The sequence below is a fragment of the Mya arenaria genome, chromosome 6 (assembly GCF_026914265.1).
Source record: "Mya arenaria isolate MELC-2E11 chromosome 6, ASM2691426v1".
In the NCBI taxonomy this organism is placed as follows: Eukaryota; Metazoa; Mollusca; class Bivalvia; order Myida; family Myidae; genus Mya; species Mya arenaria.
The window spans coordinates 61,871,489-61,895,123 of NC_069127.1; the positions used below are offsets into that span (position 1 = coordinate 61,871,489).

General features: G+C 33.0%; 1 protein-coding gene across 1 annotated transcript in view; it reads right to left on the reverse strand.

Annotated features, from left to right (window-relative positions):
• Window positions 1–3,264: 3,264 nt before the first annotated feature.
• Window positions 3,265–23,635, reverse strand: part of LOC128239465 (multiple epidermal growth factor-like domains protein 11) — a 47,439-nt gene continuing 27,068 nt past the window's right edge. Inside the window, exons 2-15 of the mRNA XM_052956108.1 lie at window positions 14,917–14,983; window positions 14,207–14,332; window positions 13,389–13,487; window positions 12,983–13,108; window positions 12,592–12,687; window positions 11,939–12,061; window positions 10,184–10,300; window positions 9,497–9,586; window positions 8,341–8,469; window positions 7,547–7,642; window positions 5,939–6,058; window positions 5,613–5,699; window positions 4,477–4,590; window positions 3,265–4,018 (exon numbers count right to left, since the gene is read on the reverse strand). Of these exons, the coding sequence (XP_052812068.1) occupies window positions 3,942–4,018; window positions 4,477–4,590; window positions 5,613–5,699; window positions 5,939–6,058; window positions 7,547–7,642; window positions 8,341–8,469; window positions 9,497–9,586; window positions 10,184–10,300; window positions 11,939–12,061; window positions 12,592–12,687; window positions 12,983–13,108; window positions 13,389–13,413 (1,200 nt within the window). The 5' untranslated portion in view covers window positions 13,414–13,487; window positions 14,207–14,332; window positions 14,917–14,983 and the 3' untranslated portion in view covers window positions 3,265–3,941. The remainder of the gene's footprint in view (window positions 4,019–4,476; window positions 4,591–5,612; window positions 5,700–5,938; window positions 6,059–7,546; window positions 7,643–8,340; window positions 8,470–9,496; window positions 9,587–10,183; window positions 10,301–11,938; window positions 12,062–12,591; window positions 12,688–12,982; window positions 13,109–13,388; window positions 13,488–14,206; window positions 14,333–14,916; window positions 14,984–23,635) is intronic.

Here is a 23,635-nt window from a genome sequence, read left to right on the forward strand (position 1 = left end):
TTTACCTAAATGATCTAAATGGCTACCTTGCTTATCTTCAAAATGAAACTATAAACTATACTTACAATAACGCAACATTATTTCTTCAAATTTTTGTTTTGCATTTTTTTTTGCTGACGATACGATTATTCAAGGAAAAACTCTCTAATCTTTTCATAAAAGTCTTAATGACTTAACAGACTTATAAATGCATTTAAAACAAAACTTGTATTTAGATCAACCAAACAGCTCCTGGACTTATTATAGTTATACTTAAATTGCACCAAGCTTTATTTAACCACACTTTTCCCCCGATTCGAACGTACTCCTGTGACCCTAATTTATTTTTCCTCGAAAGAAAACATCTGTCATTCCTAAGGAGAATAACAAAAGCAAGAAATTTCACACCTGTGTACATGCTCTTTGTAGAGTTAAACATATAATCTTTAAATTTAATAATTAGTTCAAGCATCATAAACTACTGGAACTGATGTGCAGTCCGGCAGATACATATATTAACAAGAGATGTTTGACAAACATTATGCCCCCTTAAGCGCCGTGTTGTCAGGATTATATGGTCAATTGAATGAAATATCAATTGACCGAAATGACAACTGATTTGTCACTGACATTGGATGCGGTTGAGGCAGTTTTAAGATTATGACCATTCAAAGTGTGAGGATAGAGTGTGTAATGACCATGACCTTTGACTAAATGACCTCAAAATACATAGGAGTCATTAGCTGGTCACCAAAAATCTGAATATCAAGTTTGAGGGCCATGGGCGCAGGCATTGAGAAGTTATCAAACAGACAAGCTTTAATCAGGTTCACTGTGACCTTGACATTTGACCCGATGACCCCTAAAATCAAAAGGTGTCATCTAAAGGTCAGACGCAACTCCAAGTCAAGTTTGAGGGCTATGGGTGCAGGCATTGTTCAGTTTACTGGGGGTTTAAACCATTTTGCATGCAGATCAACCAATCAGCTCCTGGACTAACTGTTTATTTAACTTGAACAGCATCAAACTCTTAATCGTCCTAAGTTACAAATACTTACGTGTTAAGCTGGAACGCGACCCTGTGCTCATTTCCAAGTAAATGACTAAATATTGGTATACAACTAAAGCAGCATATGCCCAAACAGGGACTCTTTACTTTTGCAATATTTAAAACAGTTTTTAAATAACGATTTGTCAAAATATACATCTCACGTCAATATTGAGACTTCTGCCACTTTTTGGAGTTCCAGCTACAATGATCGATATTTTCATAAACTCTCCATGTTAACATCCTTTCTTGGACTATTAATTGAAAGTCAATAGGTATGAAGATCTGCTCGCGCCAATGCATTGACTTCGATAATGCTTGACCCGCGTTTACCATCAATACTATTTTCATAATATACTTCTGTTTTTAAAAGCTGTAATTGACCTGTGTTTGAAAGTTCACAAAATAATTAAGACGAGTTGAAAAACAGCACAAAGTGTGATACAAAATCCAGATGATATTCCCTTAAAAGCTCTTGTTTTCTGTAATACAAATGAAACACACGTTCAATTGGAGATACGATACAATCGGTATATGGTCGGAGGGCTGTGTATGGGTTTAACTAGGGGCTATGCCGTTGACGGGGCGGATGCACGGGACTGTTGCTGGCCATGAGATAAGCAGTTTTGATTGCATCCTGGGTCAATTAACGGGAGTAAACTTTATTCTGGGTGTCAAACGCAGGAGGTGCATTGTCCTTAAGTTGATCTTGAGGCATGTTGAATGACTTAGTAGTCGAATCATATAGATATCTGTTCACATTAAGCCTATCGCGCACCAAAGACACTTTGTGTACTCCCTCACGAGCGGATACAGGGTTTTCCTCGATTCTTCAACTTCGCGTTAGAAATGCTCGTAATTTTTATAACGCATCTAAGCCTTATTAAGTGTGAGTCCAGCACGTCATACTGCTCCACGTTGCATGTATTTGTCGAAGAAAACGACTACTGTTCGTTGTCGTCAGTCAGACGATGGTTGATTCGGCTTACCAACGCGGTGGAATTTGGTGAAATGCATACTTGCGACGTGAACGTCACACAGACTAGACACTTAACGACGTTTCTCTAATCCTCATCAGCAGCATCATCATCATCATATTCATCATTATCATCATAGTTTCGGGTATGTTAAAATGAATTTACAAATAATGATTGTTCACAATTGGGAATTGAAAGGTACACGAAAGACAATTCTTTTGTAGGTGTATATTGGCTAGCTGACTCTAGATTGCTAATCATAATTGCTTTTTCGTTAACAATCCAGTATGTATAACTATTTTGCACTTCACAATTACAAGTAAAAGTTGATCAGCAGATAAACTTGTTTATCATTTTATCTCATTTGTTTTTAACCGTTGCACACCGATAATAAGCTCATTTTGTTATGCTAATATGATAAAATCAAATCCCATCTTTAACTTAAGGAATTTGCAGCTATTGTAAGAAAAACAACGGTAAAACTTGACTAAATACAACTTTCAGAAACGTTCTGACATACTGTCACTTATGTTTCATTCCATTTTCCTTTGTGAAGACGGTTTTCATTTTTTTTTTTGTATTTATATGTAAAGTATTCGATTGTGAATTTATAATTTCCATATATACTCTTTCGTTAAATAGGACAAGTCCAGTAGCAAACAAACTTAAATATAAAACCTGTTTAGAGACACAAAGAAAGTGCAAAACCCTGAATGAGCGACACATACGTACAAATAGACCTCATACGCATCAAAATAGCTTCATCGATAAATTATCAGATTACCGCCGAATCCGGATTGATATAGAAACATGAGTAAAGCACTATTTGTAAATGACAGAGATAATGAAGCATTCCTGAACACAGACGTCATTAACCGCCATATTGTAAAACGCATTGTTTTTCTATATTCATGGCCGAGACAACAAGACAATACTGCAACAGCATAATCACAAATGCCACCTTAGATGTTGGCATGAAACACAAGTGGTCCACTCATATGTGTGTGTATATAAAGAGGCCGAAACCATTGCTAGGCGAATCAGGTAAGTGATAATGTACCATCTGCCTCTTGTATTAAGGCATATCAAAGATTTAAAAGTTGTCGTCTCTGCCTGAGGTCATCAACCATAGCTTTAACCACTGAAGTTCCTTTTACTAGAAACAATGATCAGCGATAACACGACACATTTCGATTTTTTTTTATTCTGTGTCCAAGTATTTAACACACAAGTTTCAAAACATAAACAGCTATCATTTAAACCACAAACAGTTGCATAATGCGATAAGTCGATACGTTGAACATGGGATTGAATGTAAACTCAATAAAATAATGTTCAAATAATTAGATTTCAGTTCAAATCTTAAAATTTCTTAAACACGATATATTTCAGATACTTTCATTATGAGTATATGTATTTTATGTGTGAAAATAGAACAAATTGACAACATGTGATTTTTTGCCTCAAACTGTTTGTATGTGTTATTCCACTTGTTCATTAGTTTACAGTTAACACAGAAAAACATAAGTAAGCAAATATACAAAACATCAAAGTATAAATACTATGTACATTCTTAAATTTTGAAAAAGACATTTCAAACGGTTAACTTAAATAGTTAGTTCTAATTTATTCCAACAACTTTTGACAGTTTTAAAAAAGTACTTAAACGCATATCTTAAATAATAAGTTGGTGGAAAGTATACAATTCTATTCCACTGAATGTTTTTTATCTTCAATGTCACGTGGAAGGCTATCCGCGTATGTAAAAAAAATGCCCAATTGTTGTAATATTGTGATGTGTACGTAAAAATGTTACTTCATATGGTTAGTGGTTTTCAGAAAAGGGCACTACAATACACGGAATTTTTTAATTGTTTCATTTTGAATTCGTTGCTTGACTATTCGATCTTCGTACACTGGAGTCAGCCCGATGGTTGTTAAAAGAGCGAAACAAGGAGACAGATCATCAGCAATACAGCAGAAACAAAACAAGTGGATGTCGCCTTGTTGTAATCTGAAAAAGAGGTGAATGACGCTTCTGAATTGATGTAAGTAAAACACACCATCAATTTTTCAATTGAATGTATTAGGAATATGAATCATGGACTTGAAAATGCATTTGTCATTATTTATATCATACAATTGATTATCAATCTCGTTGTAAATAGGAAATATTTTTATTGAACATAGTGGGACATGACATGTTTATACTTTTAATATCCAAAATAAAATGTCGACTTAATATATATTCTTATGTAGATTTATTTCCGTGAGATAAAGAACACACTTGTAGACAGTAGTTAACAAGTGTGTTTTGATCAGAATGGTGTGATTGTAAAAAAGATCATGGCCAATTGATACCGATGTCATTTTAGTTTTCATTTTGTGATTGACGTGTTATATAATTCACAGAGATTATATCGAGTCTGATCATGAATCATTGTACAGCTTGAAGAAAATATGTTCACTTACCACATGTAAAGGTAGTAGAAGCGTATGTGTAGCTGTCCAAACACGCACACAAGCTGCACGAGGCACATTCAGCATTGGTTATACACTGGTTTGCAGAGCAGCTTGCAGCAACGTCTGTAGACAGAGATAATAATGATAACACATGTTCCATATAGTGAATACAGCAGAGTATACATTCGCTTCGTAATAAAGTCATGTTTGTTATACATTGGTAAAAAGCTATGCAGGTGCCAAGAACGGCTGAAGAAAATACTTTTTCACATTGTTTACTCATATACTACAATTAGCAAGATATAGAGATGTTATACTGTCATGGAGGTTGTATCAATTTTTTAATGGAAGCCGAAAGAAATATTTATTTCGGATCACGCAAATGCCACTGAAAATAGTTTACAAATGTAAATAAGACTTTTAAGCTAAACATATTTATGTAAGATCTAGTTTGAAGAATGATATATTTTCAATAAAAATGCAACAACTTATTATTATAGGACCTGATTTTGTTTTTCATTTCACATTTAAAATGGATACGGGATTTACAATCGAAATTTCTGTCAAATTTAACTTTCAAGAAATGTTTACAAGCCTTTCCATTGAACCTAAACGGGTTTGTCATATAACAGTTTTGGTAATATTGGAATCTTTATATCTATTACCCAAACCCTTGGTTTAACGGTATGTGAAGCACACAATAACATTGTTCGTTGGAAGTGCTTTGTTGCTCACAAAATAAGCTTCACATTGATTATTACAAATTAAAGAACACTGGAAGACTCAAACCGGTTTTGCTAGTGCTTTCTTGTTTATTTTGTGTCGAATTATTTGTGTCCTTTTACCAATAAATTATTTCAGTGGTTGCATTTCGTTACATGTGAAATATGTCATTCAATAATTGAATTAAAAGGTTTCCGTACTCTATTTCATATGGGAAATTCGCATGAACCGTCTATAGTGCAAATTTTCATAAAAAATAACATACTGTCTCCATTTCATTGTGAACGTAAACTTGTCGATTGTATATTATGGATACCAAATAATCGTATTGCATTTAAAATGTTCAAAATACGTTTATTATCTAACATTTGATATTACATTTTAAAATAATGCAAATCTAATAAAATTGAATGATTCCTTACCCTTTTTGCATTTACTAGATGATGTGTCACACACAATGCCCGTATTCGCATCACAGTCATACTGATTGTCACATGTTGAATCAACACCTGCAACATAACCAAAAAATATAACTGCATGTTTTGTTTGATGATACCGCTACTTTGAATGATGTTGTCCTTGTACGGTTTAGCCAAAAACGTCGTTATTAATATTAATGCACACATGTATGTAAACAATTCGAACACATAATTACTCATTCCATAAAAAAAATATCATCACGTTTTTCTAAAAGAAGTTATACACTTAGTGTGTTTAAAAGTTCCAACATTTAAGCTCATCACATTACCTCCTTCACAAAGGAATGTTGTGCCATCTTCGGAAAATCCGGTTGCACAGTTACATGTACCGCCACTACAGGCGTTATTAGCAACACAATTGGTGGTGTCTGCGCCGCAGTCGGTTAGCTCTAAAATAAGAGTATACTGATTAATACATATTACAAATAACATCCATCTACCATCATACGCTTCTTCGGGTACCCACTGGTGACACATTATGTAGCACGCCCTGTATGTTTATGTTCTATGCAAGTTATAATAAATAATCATATATAATCAAACACAAACACAGAACGTAACTGATCGATAAGAAGTCATAATAACTTGATAACAAGGCCCAAAGATCACAAAACACTTTGGTCTCTCAACGTCGACTCATTTAACCATAGAACCGCATAGCATTATTCAAAATATTATTCTAAAATACATTTAAATATTATTAAAAAGCGCATTCGTTCATAGATGACGTGAATAAAACAATGGGCAACATTAAAACAGCATTATTTTACAGCAGACAATGTAAGTCAGCCAAACTTCTAAGTTTAACATAATTCATAATGCACCCTAACAAAGAGTGAACATATAGTTGTTTAATTGACCTCATGCTGTTGTGAGGAATAATAATTTGAGAAATGTCCTTAAGTATTTTCGTAATATTAAGGCCAGGCCCCAATATCACAAAAATACTTAAGAGAAATCTCAATCTCAACTTATTTTACTGCATTAATAGAGCATAGTATTATTCAAAATATTTTCAAATTTTTCATGTTTCTTTTTCACATTTTGAAATCGTATTTTCTCTTAGCATGTGTTATTTAGAGATTTTGACAATATGTCAAAGATAACTAATTCTAGAGCAAACATATACTTGTTTAAAGGCAATTAATTGTACTCGCGTACATTTTTGGCTGTAGAATATTTTCCCTTGGAGTCTAGACCAAAGGTTTTAATCAACATGTTTAATGATAGAATGCAGTTTAAAAATGAGTAAAAACGTATTTTCTTTCAATAAATTTTGATGTTATATGGTTAAATGAGTTGAGACTGAGTTTGAGATTTGTCTCAAGTATTTTCGTGATATTGGGGCCAGATCTTTCATTTGATATAGAAACTAATAATTTTCGTTAATCCCTAAACTCCTTTCCTGTTAAACGTCTGCTAGTTATATGTGTTTGATATTCCAGGCAATTTAGTTTGTTTCATTTAAAGCTTAACTAAATAACATCGCATAATTGTAAACATTGTGAAGGTATCTATATCATTTTAAACATGTCACAATTCACAGCAAATTATGACGAAATATACCCTGCTTTTATTACTGGACCAGAAATAAATTAAAAATCTTAAGTGAATTCCTTTCTTAAGTCTTTGTCGTAAATTAATTATCTCTCATATCAAATGATATAATAATTCAAAAATATCTGACATACTTAATAGACATTGATCATATCCCATAAACATACTTTAAAAAAACAAACAGTTTTCTTTTAATTTGACTATGAAAATGTTAAGAAATCGACTTTAGAAATGATGTTTTACGAATACCGGCCCTGCTTGTCGGTCTCTAACCTTCGATACGACTGGAAAAAAACATACCAGAAAATGAAAGGACTCACTTTTCCTGCAAACTGGTGATGAAACGGTTAGATCGCATACCAGAGCAACTGTTACTTGGTCACAGTCTGTTGATGCGGTACATGTTGTTCCGGCGTCTGTAACAAATATTCGAAATGGATTTGGAATTGTGAAAAAAGATGCTATGATGTTTTCAAGCTTTCCTCTGAGAGAGAAATAATAATAAAAGTCGTATGTTTAAACTCACCCGACCTTTCTTATTTTAAAGATTCCGATTTACTCCCAAATAAGATTTAACATAATTAATACAATTGTTTTGATATACCAAAAAGAATGAATAAATGTCGAAAACAATGGTTCTTATGATGGATATCGAGTTAAATTTAAACACGAACGGCGAAGAAAACACGGTTTTTCTATCTTATGAGACGATAGTAGATCGCACTAAATATTTTAGCACTCACCAATCATTTAATATTTTTGCGTTTCCAGCTAATACACGCTTACAATCTTGTTATCAGTAATTAACATTTTCCATAAATGCATTATTTAGTAGTTAAAAGTTAATCACTCGAAATTTATGTTTGATATTCAAGTGTATGTATTGATTTTGAATAAGATTGTCACTATTAATGCCAACCCGTAAAGTTGTTTTGGTATTCTGTTTGTAAACATTTAGTTCATGTATTTGTTCTTTCGCGCTGTTTACGATCCTTCGTCATGAAACACGGTATGCTACTAGCAGTAGCATGTGTCAACAAATCGTCATGGAACATGGTATGGTACTAGCAGTAACATGTGTAAAATTCATCGTGAAAATAATAATTATGTTTACCTCCCAGGCATAACGCCGGTGTAGCATCCTGTGTGTACCCACTGTTACATGCGCAGTTGGAAGTTCCGCCGTCACAAGAGGCGCCTGATACACACTTGTCTGTGTTTCCAGCGCAGCTCGATCCCGCCTCTATATAGGACATTGATAAGTGGTTAGGCTTCAGAAACACCTAATGTTTTCAATAATAACCTGACAAAGTGCTCAAATCTCCATTTAATTATTAATTAGTTTAATTCGATCACATTTTTACAACGATTGTGAAACACGCCGGGACCTCGGGTTGTCTGGAGAAAACCCATTTGTCCGGATTAGTGACTTAAGGCGCATTGAATTCCTTTACACATATCACTGTATGTCGACGAGTGTCTAGAACATAGATAAATATAAGACAAGAAAATAGTTCTCGCGCATCATCCCGATTTTCCAATATCAAAATAAGACTTAAGACCCATATTTATGTGAATATATATATGAAATACATCCTTTAAGAAAATGACACAAATATATATTATCACAACTTAGATACTATGCGAACGAATTATTGCAATATTTCAATTCATAGTCATAGATTAAACCATTAAGCACTAATAATAACCTTTTTAAACGCACAATGATTAATCCTACCTAACTAGAGACACACAATGCAATACGTATTACCTATCTATCAAAATATCCTAGTCACTTAAAATTGGAGGTAACCGCCTACGCTCGCTTGTAAACTTTGCGTTTTTGTTCATACCAAACTAGTTTCAGTTTTGGTTTCAAGGGTTTGAACAACATGGTCGAGCCTTTGCATGTAGCCATTATTTCTGAATTTCTTCAAAACAATGATACCGCAGATGATCGCTTGGCTGTTTTAACTAAATGGTGTTTCAACGCACGTGTTTGATTACTGTCCGCCATGTTGTTTTTTCACAGTGAACTAGTTTTCGGATTGAAGGAACCGACAAAACTGCCTCAGTAGGGGGTTTCGATATTTTCAAAAACCAGTTTCGGTTTCTTAAAACAAGCGATAAAACTTGTTTTTTATTTTATTTGAAACTGTTAAAGCAAATACACAGTTCGTGAAACCTATATGAAACACTAGTGTGTTACCAACAAAAACGCCATAGGAACTCACTTAAGTTTAAACGTATAAACCGCGCAAAAAACTCACTTATTTTACAGAAGCCAGTATTATCGCATACAGCCAGGGTGTTTGTTGCTGTATCGCATGGAGATGCTACTGAACAGGCAGTTCCATAATCTGTAAATACAAACAATATTTTCAGGAATAATATCTTCTTTTTAGATTTCAATGTATTTTATTACAAAACAAATCGGATAATTGATTGAAGAAACAAACTTTTAAATAGTTTAAGGCAAAAAGTAAGATAATTGTACATTACTAAATGCTCTGAAAAAGTTAGATGTATATCTTGTACACTAACAGTTGATGTAGCAATATACGGCAGATTTTTATATAGTATATAATTTATGTACTGTGTTGTATTTATGTACTGTGTTGTTTGTAGAGTTTTGTGCTGTTGTTTCCGGTGTCTTGTTTGTGATTGGTTGTTTTTGTGTTCTATGTTCTTGGCGTTTTCTCTGTGCCATTAACAGGGTATATGTATAAACTTTTTTGTCTGCAAAACAATATTAATTGTACGTTGAAATTTGGGTTTCACTTGTTATACAATAAACATTGTCTCACTATATGCGGAAGGGATGTGGAAGTATTAACCATTTTGACGTTAATTCGTCTAACTTCAGGACAAAAATGTCCTTCATTGACATGCTATATCAAGATGTTTATACGTATTCCAACACCAGCCTGACTTTCAATTTTCACCAAAGACCGTACCTCCTTTACAAGCAGTATTGCCAGTCGCGACATATCCAGAACTGCAAGCACATGCACTTGATACACATCCGGCGTTACTGATGCAGCCAGCGTCATTGACGCAAGATTGTGTCAATTCTGAAACAATATGATAGTCACATGAGTTTCACTATTTCTAAATAGATTTTTTCAATGGCTATATTTAATAAAACGTATATATCGGAAGGATCATAATGCGAATATGGCTGCAACTGTGTGTTGGTATTTACGTGTATTTTCAGTGTTTAAAATACCTTATGGGATTGCTTTGAGTTGGTATATTAGAGGGAAATAGAATTTAAAAATACATGCCCAGCACAAGATAAATAATATGAGCAAGTCGCTGAGTAAATTATTATAATTTAGGTATCAAAATAACGCATAAATTAGGTATCAACTGGATACAGCATATTTTTTTAACATTGAAAGTAATTTCTTTTTATTAATGATTGTTTTAGCCTGTCCTTACATAAACTAAGGAATACCAATCGACGTCTTAACAGTTTCTTTTTATAGTGAATGTGCTTTGATAAAATAAAACGTAACCAAATTTTTAGGCTACGGTTCAAGATGAATATTTAGAAATTAACATTTCTTAACACTGTAGGAAAATTGTATGCCAAAACAGAGTAATGGAATAATTGTGATCTCGATTTTAACAGTATAGGTTAAACCGATTGACACTCCACAGTATTGATTGGTTCTGACATAATTTGTGCACATGTATTTTTATGAACATAATGACATACATTATTTAATCATGAAGTGGAAAACGAATTTATTAATTGAAATATACATTTATATATCATAATATGTTAAAGTATGATTAATACTGATTAAAAATGATCCATACAATCTTGATAATGATAAACATGCAAAAGTATAAATTATATGAAATTAAATAGTTTATTTTACGTCCGCCCATATTGCGATATATTTCTTGAAATGTTTGAATTTTGGTTCATACTGACATATTTAAACATTTATGATGTATTTATTGGTACTGAATTAAAGTAATTCGACGTAATAAATGGATATTTGCGATGGAATCGTCTCGTGTTAAGACCATTTTGCTGTTTTGTTGGATACATTTAAAACAAAAAATTATGATACGCTAATAATGATACACCCGATGCATAAATCTGATAAAAAAACTTTATTTTAAGAGCCAGTAGCAGAGTGTGTACCACGTGATAAATTGCGTCATAAATGTTACATCGGAATGCAACATTTTGCTTCGCATGAAGACTTTAAACAAAGATAACTTTCCCATTTCTTCACCATTTTAATTGAAACATAGTGCAGTCTACGCCGCTTACGGAGCCCCGCCTTCGGGCTTTTACCAGAGTTTGATTGAGAGTTTAGTTTCTTAAAACATTTCGACAAACCTTTTCACAATACGGCCGTCTGACGGAGCACTGTCAAAAAAAATTTTGGAAACAGGTTTGTCGAAGTGTTTGATCAAACTAATCACCTTATCAAACTCCGGTAAAACAACGAAGGCGGGGCACTTTAAGCGGCATAGACTGCCCTTTGTTTCATTTAAAATGGTGTAGTTAAAGAAAAGTTCTTTTGATTTAAGTCTTCATTTTAAGCAAAATGTTGCTTTACGAAGTAGCATATATGACGTAATTTATCACGTGGTATACACACACTGAGTAGGCCAGTTTGAACGCTTTTAGGTCTGAACGCTTAATATTGTATCAAATGTATTTCTTTGGTTATAAAATGGCCTACCTCCAACACAAAGAGTACCCAAGGCTGGATAATTAGCAGAGCAAGCGCATAATGAACTTCCACCGTCACAAGCTGAATTAGTCGTACACTTGTCTGTAACAACACCGCAGGCTCCACCAACCCCTGTATGAAACAAAAGGTGATATCATCATGCTTTTTTTGAATGAAGATATTATATACGCGTATGAGTGTTATCTACTTCGAATGTTGCACTAATATTACTCTCTAAATATATTGTACAATAAAACAAGCAGAATTCAATACTATCTGTGAAAGAAAAGGGATACATCGATGTTTTGTTGAATCAATTTATATACGCATGTCTTTGGTATTCAAACATATCCAAATTTCTGTTAATCCAATAACATTTAAGAATGGCAGTTTAAGTGGTATATCTAATTTTGTGAACGCCATCACATGCAAGCTTAGATGAAATCATATATTTGAGAATCTTTAATGAAAACAACGGAAAGTACATGGACATACCCAGTAGCATAACATTTAAGGCAGAAATTAACTAATAATACAATGGTAACTGCATGGACAAGCCCTTTAGCCAAACATTTAACGAAGATCCTTTTAACAAACATAAAGTTAAGAGATAATCACTAAGACACATCTTAATGACCCAAAAGGATTCGGCCACTGGTTACCTATTTTGCAGACAGGAGAAGCAAGAGTCGTATCGCACACTACAGGTGAAATGTTGTTTTCACAGTCAGATGTAGCGGTGCACGATTGTCCTAGCGCTATTCAATAATAAAACATACAAATCGATAGCTTAGTTTAAACTCTTAAGGAATGAAAACATAATGGAGTGTATCACTGCCAAATACCTTCAAGACATTATAGAACACATATATAATTTAAATAAAATCATTATTCGGACACTTTATTTAAAACGTTTAATTTTAAACTGAATAAAATAATAAAAAGTCTTAATTGCATCACATCGACACTATATAAAATGCCCCGAGGATTACTACGGACTATTAACGACTGATCGTTTTTTAGATATGTTTTTTTTTTATTTAGGGTACTGACCTTTCTTGCACAGCTTTGTTGATGTTTCTTCTGAGTGGGTGGTAGCTGTGCATGTACAAGTGTTGGAGGCGCAGGCAGAGTTTGATACGCAGTCATTTTGGTTGTTTGTACAAGCAGATGAGGAACCTTTTTAAAAGTAATGTTTAATTTAAATATTCTGTTGTAGGTAAACATTGCATATGTTATCCATTAATCTGAGTCTTACCGCAAACACTGTTTAAAGACATAATGATAAGGCTCAAACATCAAACTATCTTTGTAAATACATTTTTGGTCAATTTTTATAATAAATCTGTATTTGTCAATATTTGGTCATAAAATAGATACCACTTTGTTAATAAAATCAATATATACCAATTCCTACAATTGAAATTCCGATGATGGAAGTCATATTTTCAAAACATACCTATCTTACAAACTGAATCCGTCATTGTTGTATCGCACACCGTGCCAGTCACTGTTGTGGTATCGCAATCCGATGTCGAGGAACATGTTGTGCCGATGTCTGAACATAGATATTACAGAGAGATTGCAAAATGCTATTTGTAATTTTTTACTACGTTTAGAGCATTACGTTATTGTTGTAAAGTTAACAACCTTTAAGCGTCTTTGTGATCAAGAGATCAGGTATGAAATGTATAAACTATGTCGCATTATTTGAGTAGGATCGTGTAAAATGAGTTTTGTTTCAAGGTGATACGGTTATGAAATGAGCTTATTCTCGAGTAAAGCGTATCCAATATCGATTATGTTGCTATGCGTTCAAAGAGAGATTCAAATTGCAACTTCCACGTGTGCAGGTTGCCCCTTGATACAAATAGAAGTAAAGGTAATGTTTCGCAATCTCTCTGACTTAAACACAAGTAAATCATTCTATAAACTCATACACTGTAGAAAATGTATAATTATTATAACACACTTCACCTCCGGTTTTAAAGAAAGAGTTCAACGACAGTAGAGAAAAGAGAAATACTGTCAACGCCCCCTAGAGGTGGCTTAAGCGGTATTCTTTTTCATATGCGATTTAAGTCAAAAGTTTATGAGATACTGTTGAAGATAAAATAACAATTATAATATTCGAATAAGATTCGACCAAAATAATTTTTTCACTCGGTTTAACATTTTTGCAACAAATAGTTAAAGCAATCGGATAGTGTGTGTAGGAAGTTTTCTTGTCAATAATAATGTATCAATAAATATCCGTGACAAAACTCAACACAGTACCTGCTTTACATGTTCCACCAATGGCAGTGTACCCAGTAGCGCATTTACACAATAAGTTCTGACATGACGAGTAGGCATCTCCGCATATGCAGTCGTTGTTTGTTGTGCAAGCGCCGTCCAATGCAACTTTATACAAATACAAAACAAATATTTTTTATTATATATCTTTTACATGAAATTAAAAAAAAACTCTTACAAGAAATACTCTATTTTCAGGTGAGTATCTTCCAGCTACCGTTTGTTCATAAAGGTAAATAAAACCATAAACACATTTAATGAAGGAATGAAGCCAACAAGAAATTTGTGATTAAGTCGATTTAATAGAACAGTGACTGTGACAAAACAAATTCAGATTTTCAAATTTCAGTAAATGACTGTGCTTTTCCCACAAAGGTATTGATATTAAACGATGATTTTCATTCAAGTTCTTCTTAAACCGAATAAAATGCGTTTACTCCGACCTGGCATCATATGAAATTACGGCTTTTGAAGTAAATAAAAGGCTAATATAGTCAGTTCCACGCGTTTTAATAGGCGATTTTTTTCTTGTTTTAAAAGTTATCATGTCTATGAAAAATAAACTATTATCTTTAAGGATATTTTTTTGAAGAAATATTGAGCTATTGAGAAAATCTGAACAAAATTGTTCAGTGATACAGCGAGGTGAAAACAATTTACACAATGAAAAACATTAATAATGTAGTTCCTACCGGCATTGAGAGTCCCAATGAATGCACAGACCACCAGGAGTACTCCGAGTGTTATTGTGTTGGTATTCTGTTGAGAAAAGATAGGCATTTAGCACACTTGACCAATTGTCAATAAACCGGACCAGTGCCTGTATTTAGGGCACTTCGGTTTTTAGAAAAAATGTTATTGATTAATCATAAAACAAAAACAAAACTTTGCTTTGAGCGTCTAAAGTTTCGTAGGCAACCCAAGTGTCCGACTTGGTGACCAACAACCAACCTCACCAACGGCCAATCCGGGAATATGGTACTTTCCAAAACAGTCATCTTAGAATAAAATAAATTGTCCTTTAGGTTAAAAATCATTTGTTGTTTGTTTTTTTGTTTTTTTAATTTATTTAAATCTGAAAATCGCCGAACCAACACAAGAAGACAAAATAGAATGGCAAATGATAAACATTGATACACTTTCAGCATACGCTATGCATATGCACTGTTTTTCGAACGTCATCCATCTTTTTCAATTTTGTAAGTTATATTTATATCGATAAATGCTAATATTTCACATTGATTTCGTTAAGGTTTTGTAAATTAATTAAACTGTTTGTGTACAACATAAAGTGATCAGTGTTGCTGGTCTTATCCTTTTTATCATATATAAGAGATATAAACAAAGGTTTTAAAAAATCGAATTCATTTTTCAAACCTTGAAACTGTCACTCCATTTTCATGAATTATTACGTAAACATGTCGTGCGTTATTTAGAGCACTTTCCCAACCTTTAAGTCCATCAAAATAACCTATATGAACGCAAGTTCAACTAACCATAGCTTCCTCTTCACTAGAATTTACAAAATAACTTTCTATCCTCAGAAGGGTTGATGGTCTGCATGATCATTTATGGTTTGCTATCTTTTTAGGGTATTTGTAATTCGTCATCATGGAGTCCCTGTGATACCAAGTTTAAGGCCCGTTTCAGGGAAGACTGACTATCAATGAGCAATTGTTCCTTTGTTCGATAGCAACGCGTCCTCGTCAGTGGGCAAAAACTTCCCCATCTTTATAGCAATTATCAATAATTTACGTTCTTGCCTGTCTTTCATTTCGAACCCGCTCTGGTGAATAATTTCAACGAGCTATCGTCAATGACATTTTCAGTTTTTTTCACGTCTTCTTTCTCCGTTGGCAATCCTTAACAGTGAATCCTCAAATAGGCTTGCGCAACAAGTATTTGAGTAAAATTGGTTTACGAAAAAACAGCCCGTTCAACTTTGCTTAGTTTCATTATCTAGATACATTGGTCTGATTTTTCTTTATTCTATTTTATTTTCATTTCATTTATTTTTTTATTTTTTCATTATTATTATTTTACTTTTATTTTTATTTTATTTTTAGGGGGTGGGGGTGGGGTAGGGTGGGGGTATAGAAACGATTTTGTGGTTACCTTGTTCAAAGAGTATTTAATTGATAATTATTTGCAACAGTTTTTTTATCTTATGATATTTTTATTTTTCGATACGCAATGTTCCTTCATTTACGTAATATTGTGTTCATTAACATAAAATATATGGATTGAGAAGGAATTTTGTCTACATCGGTTTTTTGATTGTCGTTTTTATTTGTTAGATTCATTAGTTGTCCTTTTTTTTAAAGTAAGAATAATGTTTTTATTTTCTCTTACTGTACTTTTTAATGATGAAGTTTTCCTTCTTGTTCTTATTTCGTTCATGTACTGTGTAAATTTGTATAAATTAAGTGTAAACATGATTTTGCTTCATTTGTTTTGATATTTTTAGATACACTAATCTATTATTTAGGATAAAAAGAAAGAGAAAAGAATATTTTTGTATCAAACGTATATAATATTTAACTCTACACACACGGGGATGCTACATTTACATATCACTTTGTCTGTTTCTTTTCTTGTTGGTTTAAAATAAATCATAAACGGTTGATTTTATCTCAGACATGTTATATAAAAAGTATCAATGTTTCAGCAAATACCGAAAAAACAATAAGTTTTGATTAATAAAAACTATACAATACATATTTTAGTGTATCCTTCCAATAGTTTCATTTCACATTCTATTATTGAAAACACTAACCATGATGGCTTAAAAATATAAATCCTAAAATCTTCACACAACTGAAGCCGGAGAACTGATCGTTTGGCGTGCTTGATTGTATTTTATACGTGTTTCATGTTTTCTGGTTGATCACCATGGCCTCATCGTTAGACTACTTATGCGCTTGGCTCCACAAACCCCATCTTTGTTTATTTGTGTTCGCTTTTAAATTGCCTCTTTTGTTCCAAAATCAGCCTAACTCCGTCGTCATTGTTTCTCTGTCCTCTCAATTGATTCGTATTACATATAAAGCACCTCATGACTCGGCTCAAACATTGCCTTATCTTTTTCCAAAATCTCCCTAACTCCGTCGTCTTTGTTCCGTTGTCCTTTATGAACTAAATCTTGATCCCATAACCTATAAATCACTTCATGTTTCGGCTTGCTTACCGTTTTATCTGTTCCAAAATTTCCCGAACCTTGGTGTCTTTTGTTCCGTTGTTCTCATAATGAGAGGATACGGTGTGTCAAAAGTATTCGAAAAATAATGACCTGAAATCAATGTTTACTCACCTTGACAAGGGAATATCAGGACAAAGGTTTAACCCGTTGCTAATTGTCAGTCCTGAAAATTTGCCGGAGGTCTGTATGATGGATTCATGCCCAAATTAGTGTAATTCAGAAAGACCCTTTTTAAAAGTGTTTCTCAAGTGGTTAATTTTCATATCAATGAACTTCTCACTGGTTTTGAAGCAAATGTCCGAAATGGCTCTGATCTATTTCGCTGAGGTTGCTACAAGGTTTCAGAGCGGTCACAAAGTGCAGTCGTAACCTTGTTTAAAGGAATGTAATATGTATCATTGGATGCTCAGATTTTTCATCTGTTCAAAAGTTTTATTGCAATCACAGATTAATTTCAACTGTGCGACAACCGGTTTCGTTAAGAGTGTTGACTTTGTGAATATTGTTGCGACCTATCTGGGAATGATTGATTGCTTATAGGGTGCAAAATAGTTCCAAGCGTTCATTTGCCATTGAGTTTGCTGTTTGTATCTGTCTTTAGAAAGACCTGTCTACGCATTTTGTCAAATGTCTTTATAAAGTTTACATCACAACAGCGGCTGCAAACTGTTCTTCAAAACTTGCAAAAAATGTGCAGCTTTCAAAAGGCATGTTCATTTATTTTTATACGTATTGTTGAAATGTTCAAAGTGGACAACCGAATGTTTTGTTAAAAGACAACCTATTATATCAATGTTATTTTTTTGTTTTGTGTTCTTTTCTTGTCACTTTGTTTATCAGTTTGATGTTGAGTACTGAAAACTAGATTTAAACCTGTTCAGCTGTTCAGTTCCTTTTTAAATACAAAGGTTCTGAAGAGATTTTGATAGCCATGTGTTTTTAATATTTTTATCTAAAGACAAGAGACAAGTATCAAATTGGTCAACAGAGTACCTTCGTCAGCGCTTTTTCAAAACAAGTGTCCGTATCGAAGGCCACGTTTCGTCGTGTTTGATTGGTTTAAAGGAGTGTAAAAACATCAAACCGTGATTTTCATTGGTTTACATTATGTTTGCGTAGTGACGATCATTGTCACATGTTATTGTGTTTGGGTAGTAACGATGGTTTGGCGAAGTGTTGACGGCGTGGGAATTCATTTCAGTTGGAGATATTAAGTCGTGCGGTGTTTTTTCAGTTTTGTGTTAAAACATTTACAACGAGAATGGGAATAGTGACTCGTATTTTTTAAACTTAAAGTGAATAAAAGGATAAATGTTTTTTCAGCAAAAAGAGAAAATATTTCAGCAGTTAAATCTGAATGAAAACGATTTAAACCATTTTAAAATTCTTACGGTGGTGAACTTTTTAAAGATTTATGGTAACATATATATTTGACAGCGAACGCGTTATGGTAACCTTATTCATGTAACTCTTTCAGTAGTAAAATGAAAAATATGTTATCTATTGTTTTCACAAGATATATTATGGAACATCAGTTATATAAACTAAAGGTAGGAATATATCATGAGATAGCGTTTGAAATATATATATATATACAATTCTGTAACTTCATCTTTTCGAACAATACATGCAAATTGTTTCTAGCAAACTTTATGTTTCAAAAATATATTGAACGGAACAAGAATCTCAATGGATGTGGTACATTTGCCTTTGTATATTATGTTATTAATAAGGTGATTTCATATTGGTCCAATTATTTGTCCAAGGCTTCATGCCAATACAGTTGATTGAGAGCAAATAACTATGCCAATATGAAATCATCTAATTAATGAGTTTTATACTAATTAACTATTACGTATGCAACGACATTTTGGTTAAAACATTGTTATACCTTACGTTAAGTTATTCATGAAGCTTATATCCCTTTTTCATTCATGGATTCCGTTTTTCTAGGCTGCACTTTGCTGATTTTGACATTCATCCCGTTACGTCACATTACGAAGACTAATGAATAAAGCCGAACTCACTGTAAAGTCTAAGGAATCAAATCTTTTCGTGATTATATCGTAAATCGTTCGCCAAATGTTCAAAACTATTTTCACATTCGTCGTCCATTTTGTCGGTTTCCGAAAGCATACTTGTCATAAAATCCGCCAACAGTAATATCAAACCGTACAAAGTGGTTAAAGATGCACTATTACTCCCAAATAAGATTTACCACAATTAATAGTTTTGTTTCAATTTTCCAAAAAGGATTAATAAATGTCGAATTCCAATTGTTCTTATGAAGGATACCTAGTTTAATTTGAAAACAATGAGCAAAAAACACGGTATTTCAACCTTATGAGACTACAGTAGACCACAGTAAATCTTTAAGCATTCACCAATCATTTAATATTTCTTTGCCCTTCTGCTATTAAATACACGGTTACAATCTTGTTATCAGTAATTAATATTTTCTATAAATGTATTATTTAGTAAGGTGTTAAAGGTTTATCGGTCAAAATTGATGTTTGTTATACATGTTTATGCATTGATTTTGAATAAGACTTTAAGTATATAATAGGCTAGTTATTCCTCTTATGTTTAAGACAGGTCACACACTATTAAAAACATTCGATAAAACGGAACACAAAATGGCTGGCTTTGAAAGTAGTGTACAACCATATCATATTAGGACGAGTTTCGACAGCCAATGAAAATTATCCCATTTCTCTTATCCCGTATTTGGCGGGATTAGTAGCCAATCAAAACGGCAAAAACTCGTTTAAGTTGATTTTGGTCGAAATTGGGTTAGTTTTGGCATATATTGTCATCAGTTGTTAAGTATTAGTACTACGATTGTCCCGTTATCGCATCAAATACATACTAATTTATTAATTATGTGTCGTATAAAGGAAACAACTAATTCGTTCCTGTGATAATGATACAGAAGTTATCTCTTTTTATATCTCAACGATACTTGTGCAAAATCAAATATCTATTTCTTGTATCGGCGAGATATGTCCCAGGGGCAAGTTTGCCTATATCAATGCAAAGTTAAACATAATAATTGAAACCAACATTATAAAATCAAATATGCAAAAGGATTGGGCCACTTCTTTTTGCAACTTCAATTCAATTACGAATCCCTCCCAAGTGAGGGATAATCAACCCTTACTTATATAAACGACTTAGTCAAATTGAAGTTGTGTCGATATATCTAAATTGCCAGACTCCGTGCAATTTCAAACATTAAGCTTTTCATATTATGAAATGGGAGACTTCGGGACGCACTGTTAAAACCTTATTTAAAAATAAGAACAAATTGCATTAAACATTTTGTCAAAGCAGTTTGACGGTTGATGAGCAAAACATAGCAGAATTGTTAGCTTACAGTAACATATATTTCACGAGAATTATTCATTAAATGTACCTGTACATACGCACAAATCAGCTAGCATAACCAAATGGTTGCACCCATAAACATTCTGAAAACCTTACATATGTACACAACTCTTGAAGATAATCTACATTTACTAAAAAACGCCATTAATATTGTAATTCACGAAGTTGTTTTTTCGTCAAAGGCAAAAAACTATGCCTCAAATACGTTATTAAGCCAATGTATACTCTCACGTGTCTTAACAAGTACATAAAATTATAACGAAATGTGCATGTTATTATGATATGTGTAATTCATTTTCAAGGGATCCGACAAAATGCTGCTCGCAATGGACATAAATTTAAAAATGACTATTATCAAACACAACGTTCACAACAAAATATGTGCAAGTATATGCTAATTAAATTTATAACGACGTTGTACATGTACTTTACATATGGATGGCAAAACTTCATGTTTCATATGCACATGCACTCAACGTAAAACATGGCTATTTTTAATTATTCGTCAATGATTACAATTAAAATCAAACTAACATCGATGAGGATTTCCCATGAATTTGGGGTAAATTTTCCCCGTTCAATGCTCTATTAAATCGCCCCCTTGGTATTCCAAATTTGCTAGTGTATATTTCTTTAACGATGCTACGATTATAGACTGAGATTTCCTTAACCGATTCATAGTATGGTCAGGTGTGCTTTGCCTTTCGCGGCGACAACATTATTTACCTCCTTGGGTAGTTCAGTTTGAAGGTTTTTAAAGTAAATAATTAACAAAAAATCAAAATGTCGGTAGTTATTTTTCCTTAATTTCACACTCGTATTTAAAATCAATACATACATATGTATAGTAAACATAAATGTTGACTGATAAACCTTTAACTACCTACGAAATAATCCATTTATAATATTATCATAAAATATAAATTCCTGACAAAAAATGTTTGTGACCATGTACTTAATAGCTGAAAACGCACAAACACTAAATTACTGGCGGGTTCTAAAAGAAATACAGTAATCAACTATCGTCACATAAGGTAGAAAGTGACTTGTTCTCTGCATCTGCAAAAAAATGTATTTATTGTGATACATCTTGTTCGGGAATGAGAGTGCATCTCATATAAACCTTTTTCATTTCATTATCTTACTTTAAGAATTAAAACTGAAATAGATAAAAATGAAACTGTTAACTTTTCAGATGACAAATTCATTTGATATACATGGACAGTCCTCAAATTTAAAAGACTTCAGTATTTTCAAAAATATTGATCGCATTTTGAAACTATTTAGAAAGAATAAACACAAATATGTTTAACCTAATATAAGTTCTATCCTCAAAATCCACTGAAGCAGTATTTAAAGTCATTGATGGCACAATGGCTAACGCCATTCAAGATATGGGTCATATGTCCGAGATATTCAGAATACCTGTTCACGGTTAATAATATATTATATCTGTTTCCGTTCAAGATAGAGAAAACCGACTCGAAGATATGTGTGGAAGCCGGTTACGACGTTTTCCGACTTACCGACCAGGTAGCGTGACGGACGGTCGGAATTTTCGTTTCAGACCGTAAACACGTAATTAAAATATTTTCGGCCATACGTAAAAAAATATCAATTTCTGAAAACCTTGTCGTAGAAAACACATTTTGTACATTTTACCAAGGAGCGTGTGTCATATTCTAATAATGCGTAATGACGCTAGCAGTTTTAGATGACTGTTGACGTCTAAATAGTTTCTCGAAAAGTCGCGTTTTTGACGAGTATTTTCTTTTTTATTTATACATTACATACCCATTTATTTGATTGTGTTTCATTGAAATGACATAATATGTTCTTTTTTTCTAAACCGTTTCGATATGTTTTGCGAGCCTTACCTGACAAGGAGGTGACAACCAAGAGTTTCCAGCAAGGCTAAATTCACCGAGAATGCCCATCCGGTATATGCATTAATATAGAGTCAGTCATGAAAGGGTATAAGTGTGAAATGTGAAAAAGGATCTTGTTTCATTGTTAAAATATTAACAAATAAGAAGCAGACAATGGACACTTGTAACACTGGAGAAATTTTTAAAAAGGCCTGGATTTACATATGTCTGGTCACATGGGCATTTGTCAGTTGTTTTTTGTTCACAGCAGAGAGTGAAAAAACTAATAATTGTAAAAAAAGGTTGCCGACATAAAATCTTTGAAAAAAGAAACCTTTAATACTAAAGTGACTCTTTAATTCAAAATAAATACGTACACATGTATAACAAACATATATTTTCAGTGATAAACCTTTAACAATTTACTAAATAATGCATTTATGGAAAATATTAATAAATGATGACAAGATTGTAATCGTGTATTTAATGGCTGAAAACGCAAACAAATATTTAATGATTGGTGAGTGATATTTGCTCTTGTCTTATAAGGTTGAAATGCCGTGTTTTTAGCACATTTCTTTCAAATTAAACTTGGTTTCCTTCATATAAACCGTTGTTTTCGACATTTATTCATCCTCTTTAATATATAAAAACAATTGTATTACTTTTGCTAGATCTGATTTGGGAGTAAGAGTGCATCTTTGAAAAACTGTAATGAACAATGGAGTAAAAACTTTCGGAACTGGAATGGAGAAAGGAGCTCGCCAGGAAACTATGACAATGTGCTTTTTAACATTCGATGGATTTAAATGGATGACTTAGTAAAGAAATGTATATTTTACTTTCGGCGGCAAGAACTGAGCATACAATATAAAATGGTATAGTTCTTGTTGTCGGAATGGTAACCAGCGATCACAAAAGGAGATTTATGTAGAAAACATACAGATGAAGTTCAAT